Below are 19,573 nucleotides of genomic sequence, written 5' to 3'. Positions count from 1 at the left end.
GGATAATCTTCAGTAAAATCTTGCTTGCATGTGAAATCAGTGAGGTTGTTCTGTAGTAAATGTGGTGAGTTCCTTACAAGTATTACTCATAGCATCTGTATCATCCACTAGTCTTGCTATGTAGTATGGAATAGGTGAAAGGATGTAAAACAAAATGCAGAGGGGCCAGTATTGGTATGTTAGAAGGGTACATCCAAGCATCGAATACATGAGCCCAATCACTCCTCCAAACAGCAGACTGAGCAAAGCTTTAATGCCAGCCATGGTGATGGTGTCACTCTTGGTTCCAGGACTCAAGGCAATGGCCAGGAGACAACTCACCAGAAATTGTTACCCCATCTTGGTTTTATGTTCAATCAATTTCAAACTGCAAAAGTTGTTAATTAGAAGTCCTCATCTTTGGCATTAGTGGTTTGTGCATATATTTGGATAATAGTTGTATTAACAGGTCTTCATTGTATGTTTAAGGATACTATCCTTTGATTCACAGAATTATATGTCAGGATGGATCTTGAAATGTCCTATTTTACTATGAATATGACACCATTACTCTTCAACTTAAATTTCCTGACATTGTTGATATGATTGTCATATTCAAAATAGCCGGTACAGTCCATCTCCATTCACTGATGCCTAGGATGTCAGTTTTTATGCAGTCTCTCATTTTTCACTTCAAGTTTTTCTAGATTCATACATCATAGATTCCACTGATTATCATTTTTTAGTGTGTTCCAACTTGAGGGGCTAATCGACCAGCACTGTATTCAATAATGTTCATCTGTAATTCTTGGGGGTTTTGAAGGTCTGCTGTTTCAGAAGCAGATGGGAAGCCATGCTTCCTAGTCTGGAAGCTCATCCAAAACCTGTCTACTATAGGTAACCCTGCTGGTCCTCGAAATACCAGTGCCATTGCTTCCAGAATCAGAGCAACAAGTTACACCAATACAGTGAACTGACAGATAAGTGCCGTACCCATAAAAGTCAACCATAAACCAAGCATAAACATACATAAAATAAGCAGCATCACTCCAGTACCGTATACAGACAAGTGCTGCACCCATGATACACACTAACTGACTCATTGCTCTTGAGTTGGAACCTACTCACAGCTGACTCATAACTTTGGGGTTTTCAGTGACAGTAAATCAATCACACAGAAGAAGATTGTCCACCTTTCTCCTGAAAACATCTGGTTGATTGAGCTAGCAGCACAACTCTGTATCCACTAGGCCGCCTGAGCTCCCTAAATTCATAAGAGTGAACTATATAACAAGCAAGCATAGACGCATAAGACAAACATCCATGCGACAGGAAACAAAATAAGCTGTCTGGCCTACGATGGTGTTATCTGTCAGCCTAACAGAAAATGGGAGTAGGGATGTCCAGTCAGACCAGAGTTGCTGCTTGTCTGAGTAGTGATTAAAGACCCAATATGTGAACGGGGTGACAGGTAGCACCTATGCACATGGTAGCACCAACACACAAGAACCTTGTCTGGTGCATTACATCTTTTGATTCCTTGACTGCAGGTACAGATGGTTGCGGATCCAAGTATGATGAAATCATTGACTTCTTCAGTCTTTTCTCCATCTGTCAAGATGTTGCCTATTGGCCTAGTGATGAAGATCTTTGTTTTCTTTATGTTAAGATACAATACATAGAAAAAATACGCTGTTACCAGAATAAAGAAGTATCGAACTGCAACAACAACAACAAAAAAGATACAATACATATTGCATGTTGTAATCTTTAATCTGCAATGAGTGCTTTAAGTTCTCACTTTGAGCAAGCAAGGTTGTGTCATCTGCATAAAGAAGGTTGTTGATGAGCCATCCTCTAATCCTGATACCACATCCTTCTTCATAAAATTCAACTTAAATAATTTGTTCAGCATATAGATTAAACAGGAATGGAGAGAGGATACAGCCCTGATGTACGCCTTTCTTGATGTTAAACCATGCAGTGTTCCCTTGTTCTGTTTCAACATCAGCCTCTTGATCTATGTATAAGTTTCCTCTGAGCATAATTAAGTGTTCTGGAATTTCCATTCTCCTCAGTGTTAGCCATAGTTATGATCCACACAGTCAAATCCCTTTGCATAGTTAATAAAACATAAAGAGACATTCTTCTGGTATTCTCTGTTTTCAACCAATATCTGACATCAGTATTGATAGCCCACATGCCATAGTCTATTCTAAACCCAACTTGAACTTCTGGCAGTTCTGTTAGTGTTCCGTTTCAGTCATTTTTGTACAATCTTCAGCAAAGTTTTGCTTGCACATGTTTTTAACAATATTGTTTCAAAAACCCAGGGCAGCCAGCTAGATGGTGCCTGAAGCAGCCAAGGGGAGCCAGCATGCCATCTTCCAGACCCAGAGTGGCCAAGTATATGACAGAGCACAGCTGAGGATGACCAGGGCCCTCTTCATGCCCAGGGCAGCCAGCTGGAATAGCCAGGATCATCTTTCCTGGGAAAAGTCCATAGTCTCAGGCAGGCTCTACTCGATCTACTTGCTTTTATGGATTCTTATTATGGGTACAGCATTTACCTGCCGTGTGTGTGTGTGTGTGTGTGTGTGTGTGTGTGTGTGTGTGTGTGTGTGTCAGAAGAAGTGGCTCACATGGTGCTACTTATTTCAATTCATTCCAGAAGCTGGATTTTATGAAGAACATGGCATCAGGATTGGAGGAAAACTCATCAATAACCTTCGGTATGCAGATGACATGAGCCCATTGCTGCAGTTACTGTATCAATCCACCCGGTCAAGAGTCTTCCTCTCTCTCACTGTCCCTCTACCTTCCCAAGCATGATGTCCCTCTCCTGGCAACATCCCCACCCAAATTATTTGAGACGAGCCTCCATCATCTTTAATCTTTGCCTCCAAGGAGCACTCTGGCTGTACCCTCTCCAATGCTTCTGTATTTGTTGTTTTGGCAGTCCACAGATTATTCAGTATTCTTCAACACCACAATTCAAAGACATCAGTTCTTCTGTCATCCTTATTCGCTGTCCAGAACTTAGTAGCACAGCAAGTGATTGAAAATACCATGGCCTGAATAAGCCTCACCTTAGTCCTCAAACTGACATCATTGCTCCTTAATAATTTGGAGAGATCCCTGATTGCAGACTTTCCCAGTACAATGTCTCCTGATCCATGTGTATTGATTGTGGATCCAAGTAAGATGAAGTTGTTGCCAGTTTTAATCAATTCTCCATTTATCATGATGTTTCCTATAGGGCCAGTGGTGACAACTTTTATTTTCTTGATGTTGATATGCAATCCATATTGAAGGCTATAAACTTTCTTCTTCTGCAGCAATCTCTTCCAAGTTCTCCTGACTTTCAAAAAGCAAGGTTGTGTCATCCTCATAACAAAGGTCGTTGATGAGTCTTCCTCCAATCCTGATGTCACATTCTTCTTCATAGAGTCCAGCTTCTCAAATAATTTGCTCAGCATATAGATTGAATATTATGGAGAGAGAATAAAACTCTGATGCACACCTTTTCCATTTTAAACCATGCAGTGCTCAGTAGCTCTGTTTACACAGTAGCCTCTTTATCTAGGTATAGATTTTGCATGAGCACAATTAAATATTCTGGGACTCTCATTCTTCTCCATAATCCACACAGTCAGATGCCTTTGCATGGTCATTAAAGCACAAATAGACATTCTTCTTGTATTTTTTGCTTTCAGCCAGGACTCCTCACACTTCAGGATTGTTATCCTGGTCCCATAGCCTCTTCTAAATCCAACTTGAACTTTTGGCAGCTCTCTGTCTATGTACTGTTCTGGTAGGGTTTTTATTGATCTTCAGTACTATTTTGTTTTCATATATTATTAAATATATTGTACTTTATTTTCCACATTCTATTGGATTTTTCTTGGAAATGGGACCTTTCTTGGGAGTGGGAACAAATATGGATCTCTTTCAGTCAGTCAGCCAGGTAACTAACATCATAATACATAAAGAAAAGATTGAACTGGTCAGTGATTTCATCTTAGATCCACAATCAACACCTTTGGTGGTACCAGCAGTCAGGGGATCAGGAGATATATTTCACTGGGCAAATCTGCTATCAGGGATCTCGCCAAATTACTGAGGAGCAGTGATGTCAGTTTGAAGAATAAAGTGCACCTGGTCTTTTCAATTACTTGCTGTCCATCTGCTATTTGGACATTGAGTAATGATAGCAGAAGAAGAATTGATGCCTTTGAGTTGTGGTGTTGGAGAAAAGCACTGAATACCCCATGGACTACCAAAAAGACAAACAGGCCATTGGGAAGAGTGCAGCCAGAATGTTCCTTGGAAGCAAGGGTGGTGAAATTTTGTCTCACATAATTTGGACCTGTGATAGAAAATCAATAGGGAAGAACTTGCTTAGCATCTCTGAAGCTGGAAAACGAAGCTTCAAATTGCAATACTGAGAGATACTATGGGGGAAATCTTGAATGATCCAGGGAACATCAAAAGAAGATGGAGACAATACCAGAATCATTGTACCAAAAACAATTGTTGACAATGAAATATTTCAAGAAGTAGCATATTATCAAGAGCCAATGGTAATGAAGGAAGAAGTCCAAACTGCGTTGAAGGCATTGGGAAAAAGTAAAACCCCAAGGGGGAAAAAATAAGGGATCAACTAACAGATGCAGCCCTGGATGTGTTCTCCAGGTTTTGCTAGGAAATTTGGAAAACAGTAACATGGCCAATTAACTGGAAGAAATCTGTATTTGTTGCCATTCTCAAGAAAGATGATCCAACAGAATGTGGAAATAATGCTGAGGATAAACAGTTCAGATTCATTATGTTCAGAATAAAAGTTCTCCCTACCAAGCTAGTTTTTGAACCCTCTCTTTATAGCAGTACCTACCGCGTAGCAGTTTCTCTGCAAATATAAACTGAAGGAATGAATGGATTCTTCCATATGGACAAGTTGGAATTCTGAGATTCACCTTAACTATTTACTATTAGTAGCTGACCACATCCAGTCTTCTACCAAATCATGTTAGCTGTACCTCTAATGTATTTCTTGAATTTCCTCTTTTTTTCCTACTGTCATTACTTGACTATTACAGTAGCCCCCTAACTGGTCTTCCCATGTACCTTGCCCTTGCTAAGCTCTTCAATATGCTGCTGCTAGAGTAACCTTGAATCACAGTACTGGCAATGGAGTGTTGATGTAATAACTTGTACTTACTCACACGACTGTTTTAAGTGGTCAGATATATTCTAACTCTATACAACAACCTTATAAAAATATTTGCTGTAATTAGCTATATTATCTAAATTAAGAAATTGAAGCACAGATATGTTAGTGTCTTGTTAAGGTTATCTAGATAATAAGTGGTAGAGCTGGAATTTAAGTTTAGAGTCTGGATTTTAACTATTGTGTTATCACACATAGAGACAGAAACACACAGAGAGAAACTGATCATTCTGTTCTTACACAAATGTTGTTGTTTTTGTTATCTTACATATTTCCTTCAAGCAGAACTCGCATTTCTTTGAGTCTCACATTCAGTCCTCTCTGTGAGCTGAACTCATATTATTTCCTTTTTCTTCTCTACCTGCCAAACTGAATTCTTCTGTTATCTGTATATGCAGATTCCTTATACTTTGCTCATTCTGTTTTGGTGAGGGTTTTTTTTTTTTCTCTCAGAAAATTGTGTTCATATTCTGCCTAGTCATCCAAGTCATCTTATTTTCCACTGGGTCGTTATTTACTTATCTCTCCTTCAGTACACTCTCTGAACTGCTTTTACAGCACTCATCACTTCTAACTTCATATGATAATTACTGTGTTTTATCTCCTCTATTAGCTTGTAATCTTCTTGAGTGCAGGATCTCTCTGGTGGTGGTTTCTCCTCATCCCTGTGCCTTGTACAGTGTATATTTTCAAATATTTTCTTTATTAAATTTTTCATTAAAATGTTTGTTAAATAATTGAAGAATTACTATTATTTATAGACAATTAAACCCAAGATTTTTTTCTGTGTATATCTTATTTAGTCTGTTGTTTTCCATTTCCTTAAGATTCGCTGGTTCACAGAAGCTGTTGTTGTTAGGTGCTGTCAAGTCAACTGTGACTCATAGTGACCCTATATGTACAACAGCTCTGAAGCTTGCCCTGTCCTGAGTCTGTCTCACTGATTCTGACTCACCTACCCCATTACTCCGATTACTGTATCAGTCCATCTCATTGGGGGTCTTCCTCTCCTGTGCTTTCCCTCCACCTTTCTGAGCATGATGTCCTTCTCAAAGGACTGGTCCCTCCTGGCCACGTGCTCAAATTATGTGGGACAGACCTTCAAAATTCTAGCCTCCAAGAAGAAACTTGGTTTCACACTCTCCAAGAAAGACCGGTATGGGTTTTTGGTGGTCCGTAATATGTTCAAGTGCCAGAACACTTGATTGTGCTTATGCAAAGCCTATACTTGGACCAGGAGGCAGTCATCAGAATAGAGCAAGGAACACTGCATGCTTCAAAATAGGGAGGGATGTATGCCAGGGATGTGTCCTATCTTCATACTTTTTCAATCTATATGCAGAATAGATTATCCGGGAGGCTGGGCTCTATGATGAGAAATGTGGCATCAGAATCAGAGGAAGACTCATCAACAACCTGCGTTATACAGATGACACAACCCTGCTTGCTGAAATGGAGGAAGGTCTGAAGCACTTGCTGCAGAAAGTCAAGGACTGCAGCCTTCAATATGGATTGTAGCTCAACATCATAAAAAGAAAGAGTCTTACTACTGGGCTGATTGGCAGCTTTGTGATAGATGGTGAAGAAATTGAGATTGTTAACAGCTTTAGTTTGATTTGCTCTACAGTCAACACTCTTGGTACCAGCAGACAGGAAATAAAAAGACAAACCACATTGGGAAAGTCTGCTGTCAGAGAACTTTCTAAAGTACTGAAGAGCAATGATGTCAGTCTAGAGACTAAGGTACACCTGATCCAGATGCCATGGTCTTTGCATTTACTTGCTATGTATCAGAAAGCCTGAAAATGACTAGGAATGATGGAAGGAGAATTGATGCATTTTAGTTGTGGTGCTGGAGAGTAGTATTGAATATACCATGAACTGCTAGGAGAACAAATAAGTCTGTCCTGGAGAGGGTGAAATAAGGCTGTTTCTTGGAGGCAAGGATTCTGAAGCTTCATCTGACATACTTTGGACACGTTGCAAGGCAGGACCAGTCTTTGGAGAGGTATGTCATGCTTGAGAGGGTGGAGGGACAGCACAAGAGAGGAAGACCCTCAATGGGATGGATTGATTCAGTGATGGGGTTATAGGGATAGGGGTGTCAGAGACAATAGAATTGGCACAAGATAGAGCAGGTTTCAGGGCTGTTATACATAGGGTCACTATGAGTTGTAGGCAACTCGACGGTACCTAACAACAACAACAACAGTATGTTTAAGACTCCAGCACCACAACTCAAAGGCATCAATTCTTCTTCTGTCATCCTTAGTCATTGTCCAGCTCCCTGATGCCTAGCAAGTAATTGCAAAGACCATGGCCTGGATCAGGCACATCTTAGTTTCTATACTCATATCATTGCTTCTCAGAACTCTGGAGAGGTTCCTGACAGCAGATTTGCCTAGTACAATTTGTCTTTTGATCTCCTGACTGCTGGTGCCAAGAGTGTTGATTGTGGAGCCGAGCAAGCTGTAATTGTTAACAACCTCAGTCTCTTCTCAATCTATTGTGGTGCTGCCAATTGGCCCAGTGATGAGAATCTTTGTCTTGAAGTAGAGCTTCAATCCATATTGAAGACTACAGTCCTTGACTTTCTGCAGCATGTGCTTCAGGTCCTCAGTTTCAGTATGCAAGATTGTGTCATCTGCATAACATATGTTGTTGATGAGTCTCCAGTCCTGATGCCACATTCCTCATAAAGCCTAGCCTCCCAGATAATCTGTTCTGCATGTAGATTGAAAAATTATGAAGACGGGATGCATCTCTGGCACACTCCTTTCCTGATCTTGAATCTTGTGGTTCATCCTTGCTCTGTTCTGATGACTACATCCTGGTCCAAATATAGGTTTTGCATAAGCACAGTCAGGTGTTCTGGGATTCCCATTCTCCTCAAGGTTGGCCATAATTTGTTGTGATCCACACAGTCAAATGCCTTTGAATGAAACACAGACATTCCTCAGGTACTCTGCTTTCTACCAAGATCCATCTGACTTTGATGATAATCTCCCTAATGCCACTGCCTCTTCTAAACCCAGCTTGTATTTCTGGTAATTCTCTGTCAATGTTCTGTTCCAGTCATTATTTTATAATCTTCAGCAGGATTTTGCTTGTGTGTGAATTAGTGATATTGTCCTGTAATGTTCACCCTGTCAGGTCACCTTTTTTTAGAATGAGAATAAATATGGATATCTTCAGTCAGCTGGCCAGGTAGTTGTCCTCCAGATTTCTTTGCACAACCTAGTAAGCATATTCAGAGCAGCATCTGTTTGTTGAAATATGTCAATTGGCATTCCATCAATTCCTGGGGCTATATTTTTTGCCAAGTCCTTCAGAGTAACCTGAACTTCCTCCTTCATCACCATTATCTCTTTTCTAAAAAAATAATTTATTTACAAAATTTGAATACATTTTTTTTCACAAAAGATCCTTCCCATTTCCTTCACCCCACCCACCCATCGTATTGTGCAACCCTATGATTAACACCCTACCCCCTCATCCTCACCTCTCTATTCCCACCCTTTCCCCCCACCCCCAATGGCTTGGATCCTCATACTCATTCTAGAATGATGCTTTTATACAATGTTTGTCCTTATGGGACTGAGTTCATTTAGCATAATGCTCTCTAGTCCCTCCCAAGTTAGGTAGTAATTTACAAAATTATTGCTCCTATGTGCTGCATAGTATTCCATTATATGAATGTACCATAGCTTCTCAGTCCATTCGTGGTAGGACATCTGAGTTGTTTTCATGTTCTTGTGATGATGAATAACGCTGCTGTGAACATTGGTGTACAAGTTTCCATTTGAGCCTCAGTTCTCATTTTCTTGAGGTATATTAGAATTTTCTGCCAAGAAAACAAACAATTCATCGTAGAGAGGATTAAACCAGGCTGCTCCTTGGAGGCAAGGATTCTGGGGCTTCGTCTGACATACTTTGGACATGTTGTAAGGGGAGACAGGTCTTTAGAAAGGGACATCATCCTGGGTAGAGTGGAGGGACAGCGCAGGAGGGGAAGACCCTCTATGAGGTGGATTGATTCAGTGATGGTTAATCGGGATGGGTGTGTCAGAGGCAAAGAGATTGGCACAGGATAGAGCACGGTTTATTAGGGCTGTTGTACATAGGGTCGCTATGAGTCGCAAACGACTCGACGGCACATAACAACAACAACAACAACATATTCGAAGTAATGGAATATCTGGGCCATAATCACCATTACCTCTTGATCATATGTTGTTTCTTGAAATTCTTCTGAGTCAGCCAGTTCTTTTTGGTGTTAAGAGTGGTGAAAATTATGATCTGAGGGAATTTATTTGTTGAGATAAATTATGAACTTGAGCTATTTTAATGATTCTAAGGTATTTAATATATGAAAATTTCTGATAATAAAGTTTCTGATATATGTTTTTCTAAATTTTATTCTATACTGGTTTACATTCAAAATTCATAAAATTAATATACCTTAGTTTTCACATTAGATCTTTCCCCTTTCCTTTATCCACCCCTCCCTCCACCCATCAAATTGTGTGACCCTATGATTAAGGCCCCCCTTCCCCTCCTTAGATCCTCGTACTCATTCTACAATAATGGTCTTATACAGTATTTGTCTTTATGAGACTTAGTTCACTCAGTACAATGCTCTCTAGTCTCTCCCATGTTAGATAGTAATTTACAAAGTCATTGCTCCTGCATGCTGTATAGTATTTCATCATGTGAATGTACTATAATTTCTCAATCCATTCTATTGTGGTTGGGCATTTGGACTGTTTCCATGTTCTTGCTATGGTGAATAATGGTGTTATGAACATTGGTGTACAGATCTCTGTTTGTGACTCAGTTCTCATTTTCTCAAAGTATATTCCAAGCAGTGGAATAGCTGGGTCATATGGGATTTCTATGTTCAGCATTTTGAGGAAACGCCAAATTGTTATATGTTTTTAATCTTCCTATAAATTGATGGACTTAGATTCAGATATGTGGTAATACAATAAATAGTGACTCTCTTGGTTAAATGGCTTCTGGGCACAATATCCACAATTTTTATTTTTTACTTATATTCTTAAAAGCATAGCATCAATTCTCTGTTATTTCTGCTATCTTGTTATTTCTTTTAGTGCTGCTTAAAAGCTTGTAAAATGAGATGGTAGGGGGTAAAGGTTTTGTTTTGATTCAGTTAGAGGGAGAATGAGAAACGTAAAATTTTCATACATATGGTTATTAAAAGTTATTCATGATTGTAAAATATTTTGTTTTGCTTGTAAAAGCAAGCTGCCAGATTCCTAAAGTGCAATATTATTTAAATAAAAATGTTAAGTATGCAGAATGATATTATACATTGCTTAGGAATATATGGATATGCTGAAAGAATATGGTCATGCATGAAGAAATCATACAACCAGATTTAGGATACTAATTGTCTTTGGAGACAAAATGATTAGAGGGAAATATTCCAAGGTGTGTCTACTGTGTCTGCAATATTTCTTTTCTGTGCTGAATATAGTGTGGGGGTAAGTGCTTTCTTCTTTTCTTGTCCCCGTACCTATTTATCTATCTGAAATATCTCTTAATTTTAAAAACTGAAGATGAGAAAAAGGATATATGAGGTATATATTTATGATACTAAACTTCCATGAAAAGGTCTTAAAGCTCAAATAGTATCATTTCTCACCCATCCTGGACCCCTACCATCTAGTTCTGCTTCCCAGAAGTGAAAATTTTGCTTTTTTTTTCTTTTTTAAATCCTTCCAGGACTATGTACTTAAATGGTATGTGTATAAATTATTTTCCCACCTTAAAAAAGAAAATAGAACCAAAAATACTTTTATCTCTTTTACATAAATAGCTATATTCTCAATATAATTTTACACTTTGCATTTTTCTTAGTAACTCTCTGAGCTTTGATAAATGTCAATAGTTGTAGAGGCCTTTTGTTCATAGGATTGCTCTTAGTTGTGCTCAACTCGAGGCAATCAACAACAGCAACAACAATACATGTTAGATATTAGCAACAATCACCACATAAAATGTTTTTTAACAAAAATAGATCCAACATTTTATCAGTAATAATTACAGTTATCTCTACCAGTACATTCTAGCCATCCCACTAATAAGCTTAAATATTTTGCTGCCCCATAGCCAGAAGCTCAGCTTTCTCCATGATTTCTCTTTCCAAATAATCCTAAGGCTTCGCAGGGGTGCCTTCATAGGTAACCTGACAGAGCTGTAGGCACTTCCAGTTTGTGGGTGCTGTGTAAGATCATGTTTCCCTTGGGAGATGAGGAGAGAGGAAATTTGGCCCTGAAGTACTTGCATTTGGATCCACTGCCCTGCAGTGTGACCTTGGGTAAATTGCTTAACTCTGCTGTGTAATTTCTTAATTGGTAAAATGCACTTAATATTCTCTTTTGCTCTGAGTTGTAGTGTGAGTTAAGTGAGTGAGCAGTTCTTGCTAAATCTCAAACCAAACCCATTGTCATCAGGTAGATTCTGACGCATAGCAACTCTATGGGGACAGAGTAGAGCTGCCCATAGGATTTCACATCTTTCCCCCACAGAGTGGCTGAGGGGGGTAAAGACCATGCTTTGGGTTAGCAGCCATGTGCTTGACTGGTACACCACCAGGACTCCCTGCACAGCAGCTTGTGGATTCAAACCGCCCACCTTTGATTTCGGAGTGCAACTCCCTACCTACTTAGCCACCAGAGCTCCTTATATTAGGTATCACTCAGTTATCTGTTCCCAAGTTACCACTCACCTCCAGATCCTGACCCCCTGCTCCCATAGCCAACCTCCTTACACTTTCCTTACGATGAGTGGGGAAGCCTCATTGTCGTCTCAGGATCTGCTCTCTCAGAGGTCACCCAGCACAGCAGTGCCTTTTCTACCACAACCACCAGGTCTCTCTTCACAGCTGGGCTGGGAAGGTGACACACAGCCTCCCACCTCCCTGGAGCTGTGGCATGCTTGAATATCCAGGCCTTGCTACTCATACTGGGCTACTGATTAGACTTCTGCATGCTCTTCCTTATGCATGGTTTCCCCACTGAAGCCCACCTGTTACATCCTGCATGCTACTTGCATTAGAAATTTGTTCTTATGTATCTGACTCTAGTTGAGGTCAGTATTTCAGATTTTTCTCATGAGGTTTCTGGAACACTTATAAGTCAAAAGGTGCAGCTACGCATCAGGGTTCCTGAACTTCCTGTGACTGATAAATTCCTCAAACATTCAGTTATAGTTTGGAGGCCAGTGTCCCAAGAACACACAGGGCTCTCAGGCAGTAGTGACAGTTCCAGCCTAGGCAGAATGCCCTGGTACATTATTAGCATTTGCAGCTAACATTTGAATAGTACTTTCCAGTGAACTTTTTACATAAGTAATATAATTTTAACTCAGATCCGTATCACACTCTCATTTTTCCAATAAGGAAGCAGATCAGAAACATTGCAGTGGTGTCTCTAGAAAAAGGCGGGCTGACTTTGGGGGGTTTCGGTTACTGTGTCTTTCATATAACAAGCTCCCTTTCAACAAGTGAAAAAGGGTCATGTTTTACTATCAGCAGAGTTTATATCAGCTGTGATAACAGAGGCATTTAACATTAACTAGGTTTAGGGTGAAATTAACAGTAGTGAAGGCATTTTGAATAGCTGCATTTAAATGGACGCCTCCTTGCTGCTTTATAGGTGTATGTGAACTGTAGCCCGTGAAAGCCAAACCACACGAGAAACTCCTGTCTGTTGTCATTTGTCGCAGAGCCACAATGGACACCGCCAGCCATAGCCTTGTCCTCCTGCAGCAGCTGAACATGCAGCGGGAATTTGGGTTTCTGTGTGATTGCACAGTTGCTATTGGAGATGTTTACTTCAAAGCCCACAGAGCAGTGCTTGCTGCTTTTTCTAACTATTTCAAGATGATATTTATTCACCAAACAAGGTAAGGATGTGTTTTTGTAAATGAGAAGAATTTTTAATTCCGCATGAATTCATTAGAACGTCATTTTGTGGCCTTTTCTTGTTGTTGTTATGGGAAACTTTAAGGAAAAAATATAATTACTTTTGAATATATATTTACATAATTACTTTTAAACATCTGTAATTAAACATCTCAATCTATGGTAGAAGATAAGAATGCTAAGAGCTAAAATGTGTCTAAGCCTTGTACCCAAGCACTGAGTATTTTTCTTTATGTAAACAATCCTGTTATCCCTATTTTGGCTAAAAAGAAGTGGAGACTGAGTTGTTAAACAATTTGCCCATCCATGATTCTAGTACCAGCAGTCAGGAGATCAGAAGACATAGTGTACTGGGAAAGTCTGTACTGTATGTCTGTCGGAGACCTTTCCAAATTATTGAGGAGTATTGATGTCAGATTGAGGACTAAGGTGCACTTAAGTCAGATCATGGTCTTTTCAGTCACTTGCTGTGTACATCTGAGAGCTGAACAGTGACTAAGGATGACAGAAGAAGTGATGCCTTTGAAGAATGTTGAAGATCCCATGGACTGCCAAACGAACAGATAATGTCCTAGAGAAGGTGCAGCCAGAGTGCTCCTTGGAGCCAAATATGATAAAGCTTCATTCATAGATTTTGAGCATGTTGCTAGGAGAGGTTATTATTTTGGAAAAGGACATCATTCTTGGAAAGGTGGAGGTGTGGTGAAAAAGAGGAAGACCCTCGGCCAGGTGGGTTGACATGGTTACTGCAGCAGTGGGCTTGAGTGTGTCAGAGAATTGTGAGGATGACATAGCATAGGGCAGTGTTGTGATTGGTTATTCATAGGTCACTATGAGTCATACTCTTCTCAACAGTACCTAACAACGACAACCCACAATTACAAAGCTAATACGTTGGACTCAAATGCAGATATGTCTAGAGCATCTGTTCTTAATCATTTAGGTGATTTTGTAATGCTTAGCAGCCCTATTAAGGATCACTTGGGGTTCTCCAGATGTTGCAAAGGACAGAAAGGCACATTGTAAGGGAAGGAAGAATGCATGAAAATCTATATAAATATTTTGTAGGTAAGAACAGTCAGAAAATTGAGTGGAACACATGATTGGCATGCACAGAACGTAGAAGAGAATGGAGGTGAGAGTAGGGGCAACTGGTCATAGTTGCCTTTTCGTCCATGCCAGAGAGCTTCCTTTTAACCTGTCAGCACAGACCACCTTCACCCTATAAATACTACCTTCACATCAGTCTCCTTGTATAGCTGTGAGCGGTTCAGCCCTCAACACACCTTCTGTGGTCCAGACATAATGCTCAGCTTAACTCTGAAGATACAGAGGTGACAGGCCTGCTGTGAGCTTCCTTTCCTTGAAACACCTAGAATCCTTTGCACAGAATTCTGTGCTGCTATAAACACCCCTATCGCAGAGTGTGTAAGGGGATGGGTCAGAGCCAAAAGTGGACTCCAAGGGAGGAAGAGACAATCCCAAGATATCAGTACTTGAGGAGTAGAAGGCCTGCACAGTGACACCCGGTGTAAAGGAGGCACTGACATGCAGACTTCTGCTTGAGGGCAGGTAAGTATTAGGTCATTGTTCTTGATACTTCCCTCAAATTGTCTCAATTCTGATTTTTCAGGGGGGGTTCAAATTTTTTTGTTACAGTCATTCCATTTATTATCTGAATTCTAGATTAATATGTAAAAAGGTAGTTTGGGAATAATTTTAGATCTTTTCAAAGTTCTACTCGTATTGATTTGTGATTTAAAGCAAAGGTACCGTAGTAGCACATTTTGGAAGCTAAGATGTTGTAGTTGTGTTAATAAATGCTGTTGAGTTGGCCGTGGCTCATAGTGACCCTTGTGAACAACAGAACAAGGCCCTGCCTGACCTTTCGCCATCCATCTATCCATCCTCACCACCTCTGCAGATCTGAAGCCCATTGTCCAGTCATTGCATCAGTTATCTCTTTGCTCATTCTCTTGTTCACTGACCTTCTGTATCTCTGAACATGATGTCCTGATCCCTCTTGACAACATGTACAAAGTATGTGACAAAGCTTCACTATCCTCACCTCTATGGAACATACTGGTTGCACTTCCTCCAAGATAGATTTTGTTCTTTTGGTGGCCCAAGCTATAGTCCATATTCTTCATGAACGCCATAATTCAGAGACATCAGTTCTCCTTAATCTTTCCTTATTCATTGTCCAGTTTCCACATGCATGGGAAGCAACCAAAATCTCCATGGAAGGAGACTGCCCATCTGTCTCCCTGGGTGTCACTGGTCCAGTGAAGATTCTTACTTTCTTTAACCTTTAGTCTTTAAAATGACGTCATTGCTTTTTGGACACTTTTAAGGGGTTCTTGATAGCAGAGTGCCCATTGCAATACATTGTATTCTTGACTGCTGCTTCCATAGGTATTGCTTGTGGAGCCAAATAAAAAATACTTGACTGCTTCAATCTCTTCTCTATTATGATGTCTTTTAGTGGTTCAGTTGTGGTGTTTCTTATTTTCTTGATTTTGAAATATAATCATACTGAAGGCCATCTTAAGTCTTTGATCATCTTAAGTAAATAGTACTTCAAATCTTCTTGACTTTCAACAAAGGTGATTGTTGTTGTTGTTATGTGCCATTGAGTTGCTTGCAACTCATAGCAACCCTGTGTACAACAGCCCTGAAACCTTCTCTATCCTGTGCCAACTTTACTATCTCTGACACACCTACCCTTATTTCCCCAGTCACTGAATCAATCTATTTCATTGATGGTCTCCCTCTCTTTCTCCTCTCTCCACCCTTCCAAGCATGATGTCCCTCTCCAAGGACTGGTCCCTCCTTGCAATATCCCCAAAGTATGTCAGACAAGGTCTCAAAGTCCTTACCTCCAAAGAACAGCTTGGTTTCACCCTCTCCAGGATGAGCCCGTTTGTTCTCCTGACAGTCTATGGTATATTCAACACTCTTCTCCAGCACCACAGCTCAAAAGCATCAATTCTCTTTCTATCATCCCATGTCGTTGTCTAGCTCTCTAACGCATAGCAAGCAATTGCAAAGACTGTGGCCTGGATCAGGCGCACCTTCATTTCCAGACTGGCGTTGTTGCTCTTCAGTACTTTAGAGAGGTTCCTGACAGCAGACTTTCCCAATGTAATTTGTCTCTTGATTTCCTCACTGCTGGTACGAATAGTGTTGATTGTGGACAAAGGTGGTATCATCTGCCTGTATCAGCTTATTGATGAATTTTCCTCCAATCTCCATGTCACATTCTTCTTTATATAGTCCAGCTTCTCAGATTCCTTGCTCAGAATTGAATAGGTATCGTGAAAGATTACAACTCTCATGCACACCTTTCCTAATTTTAAACCATTCAATATCCCCTTACTCTGTTTGGGTGACTCCTTTTTTAGTCCATAGACAGGTTCCTCATGAGCACAAATAAATGTTCTAGAATTTCCATGCTCCTTGGTGTTATCCCTAATTGATTATGACACACAGTAAAATGCCTTTACATAGTCATTAAAACAAGTATGTATCTTTATAGTATACTCTCCTTTCAACCAGTAGCCATCTGACATCAGCAAAGATACCTTTATTTCCATGACTTCTGAATCCAGCTTGAATTTCTGGCAGTTTGCTATTGTTTGTTATATTGCTCCATCTCTTTTTAAATACTATTCAGCAATATTTTACTTATATATAGTAGTGCTTAGCAGTGTCTATATTCCTGTGGATATTTTTTAATTAGTACAACTACAGATCTCTTCTGTTTGTTTATCCAGGTAGCTGTCTTAGCAAGAAAAGTAAGTACATCCATCACTTCTTGGCCTTTTGGCTAAGATAAGGTGTAGAAAAGTAAATACATCCAGCTCTTTCCCCTTCATGTTTTGATTGGGCTCCAACCTGAAGGTTTCCTTTTCTGGTATGCTATCATCAGACAGTGTTCATAAGTTTTTCACAGGCCCATTATTTTAGAAGTGGGTAACCGATCCTGCTTCCTAGTCAGTCTTAGCCTCGAAGCCCTGCCTACTATAGTGACCCAGCTGATACTGAATCTACAGTCACCACCCATGGAAGCAGGAGTCAAGAAATCAACCTACTTATTTCTTTGGGCAAATTTGCTGCCAGAGACCTCTTTAAAGTGCTAAAGAACAAGGGTGTGAATTTAAAAGCCAAGACGTGGATCACAGCCATTTTTTTTGCAGGCACCTAATTAGCCGAATAAAGATCCAAAGACTTTTTTAAAAACAAAACAAAACACAACAACCAAAAAAACAAACCCCAGAACTAAGATGTATCTAATCCAGGCCATGGCAATTTCAGTTGCTTCATATCCATATGAAGCCGAACTAGTGGCTTAGTTTCCAGCATCATGCAGCATGCAAACCATGACAATACAACAAACTGACAGATGTGAATGGTGTAAAATAATGTTAGTGCAGTTTAGCTTTTAAGAACTACCAGTTTCCTTATGAACAGGTTACATCTTTTATTAATTTTTCTGCCTCCAGCATAGTCCATCTCACTTTGAAAGCACTTGGCCAATGTTGATCTAATCAGAATTTCTGGCTATGTATTCTAATTTTCTGTTCGTTTCCCAACAATGGTTTGAATATGAGAAGAGTTGTTACGGGTTTTTGTGTGGGTTTGGGTTTTTTCTTTGTTTGTTTGTTTTTTAATTGGCATAAAATAAAAGTCTGAACCTGTTTTGGCATCAAGGCAGATTGTTAAGTTGAAGTTCTTAGAAAGAAAGTGCTTTATCCCAAAATTTTGTATATGTTAACCAAAAAGCCAATTAAGTTGTGTTTCAATTCTGTGGTTTCTGTTCTTTGTTTTTAACAGTGAGTGCATAAAAATACAGCCAACTGACATCCAGCCCGACATATTCAGCTATTTGCTGCACATTATGTACACTGGGAAAGGGCCGAAGCAGATTGTGGATCATGGTCGTTTGGAGGAAGGGATTCGATTTCTTCATGCTGACTACCTTTCTCATATTGCGACTGAAATGAATCAGGTGTTCTCACCAGAGACGGTGCAGTCCTCAAATCTGTATGGTATTCAGATCTCAACAACCCAAAAACCAGCTGTCAAGCAAGGGCTGGAAGTCAAAGAAGCTCCTTCCAATAACAGTGGAAACAGAGCCGCTGCCCCAAGTGACCACCCGCAGTTGCAGCTCTCTCTCGCTATCGGGCTGGACGATGGCACTGCAGACCCGCAGAGAGCCCATCCCGCAGCCCAGGCCCTGGAGGAGCACCAGAAGAAGGCCCCAGTCTCCATCAAGCAGGAGAAATGTGACCCAGAATCTGTGATCTCCCAAAGTCACCCTTCACCCTCCTCAGAGGTGACGCGCCCGCCTTTCACTGAAAGCAGCATCAAAATCCACCTATGTCATTACTGTGGGGAACGTTTTGATTCCCGTAACAACCTGCGACAGCACCTGCACACACACGTGTCTGGATCCCTCCCCTTTGGTGTCCCAGCCTCCATTCTGGAAAGTAACGACCTTGGCGAAGTCCATCCACTCAGTGAGAGTAGTGAGGCCCTCGAGTGCCCGAGGCTCGGCTCCTTCATTGTCAAGGAGAATGAGCAGCAGCCCGACCACACTAACCGGGGTCCCTCGGAGCCTTTGCAGATCAGTCAGGTGTCTTTGATCTCCAAAGACACAGAGCCAGTAGAATTAAACTGTAACTTTTCTTTTTCGAGGAAAAGGAAAATCAGCTGTACCATCTGTGGTCATAAATTTCCCCGCAAGAGCCAGTTGCTGGAACACATGTTCATCCACAAAGGTAAATCTTACAGATATAACCGATGTCAAAGGTTCGGGAATACACTGGCCCAGAGATTTCAGCCTTTTTGTGACGGCTGGTCTGATGTCCCCCTGAAAGGTTCTCGCTTGTCTCAAGAACACTTAGACTCATCTTGTGCCTTAGAGCCGGAACTCACACAAGAAAATGTGGACACCATCCTAGTTGAGTAGCAGCATCCTCAAAACTTTTATATCATGAAATAGAAAATTCTCATGGCATATTTTTTTTACTTGTAAATTATTTTCCTCAAGTGCTATTGACTTTTCTTTACCATTTACCCATAGTTTTAGGGTTGTACAAGTTATGTATTTCTATTATGACATATTACATTAATATATGCGTATTAAATTATAAGCTTTAATTAGAGCTGGAACTTTCCATGAATTAAATAGCTATTGAGAAATCAGAAATCTGTGTAGAAATAGGGAAACTGTAGAGTGGGTGATTATTTCTCATATTTCTGTTATTTCAGTTTATAGAGTCAGTAAATTTTAGTGAACTAAAACTGAATATGAAGTAAATTAAATCTACTTTAAAGAATATGCCAGACTACACTTTCGACTGATTCATGTGGATTAAGTCCTTATAAAAGATTATTTCAAAGTACTG

General features: G+C 40.2%; 1 protein-coding gene and 1 pseudogene across 1 annotated transcript in view; one reads left to right on the top strand and one right to left on the bottom strand.

The window, feature by feature from the left end:
• Positions 1-264, bottom strand: part of LOC102875282 — a 1,608-nt pseudogene extending 1,344 nt beyond the window's left edge.
• Positions 1-19,212, top strand: part of ZBTB25 (zinc finger and BTB domain containing 25) — a 33,197-nt gene extending 13,985 nt beyond the window's left edge. The window contains exons 2-3 of the mRNA XM_006891800.1: positions 12,962-13,141; positions 17,997-19,212. Of these exons, the coding sequence (XP_006891862.1) occupies positions 12,969-13,141; positions 17,997-19,134 (1,311 nt within the window). The 5' untranslated portion in view covers positions 12,962-12,968 and the 3' untranslated portion in view covers positions 19,135-19,212. The remainder of the gene's footprint in view (positions 1-12,961; positions 13,142-17,996) is intronic.
• Positions 19,213-19,573: the final 361 nt, after the last annotated feature.

This window comes from Elephantulus edwardii, unplaced genomic scaffold (assembly GCF_000299155.1).
Source record: "Elephantulus edwardii isolate Elephantulus edwardi_28Jun2011 unplaced genomic scaffold, EleEdw1.0 scaffold00104, whole genome shotgun sequence".
In the NCBI taxonomy this organism is placed as follows: domain Eukaryota; kingdom Metazoa; phylum Chordata; class Mammalia; order Macroscelidea; family Macroscelididae; genus Elephantulus; species Elephantulus edwardii.
The sequence above is the reverse complement of the archived record's forward strand: the minus strand, read 5'-3'. Positions and strand labels throughout refer to the sequence as shown.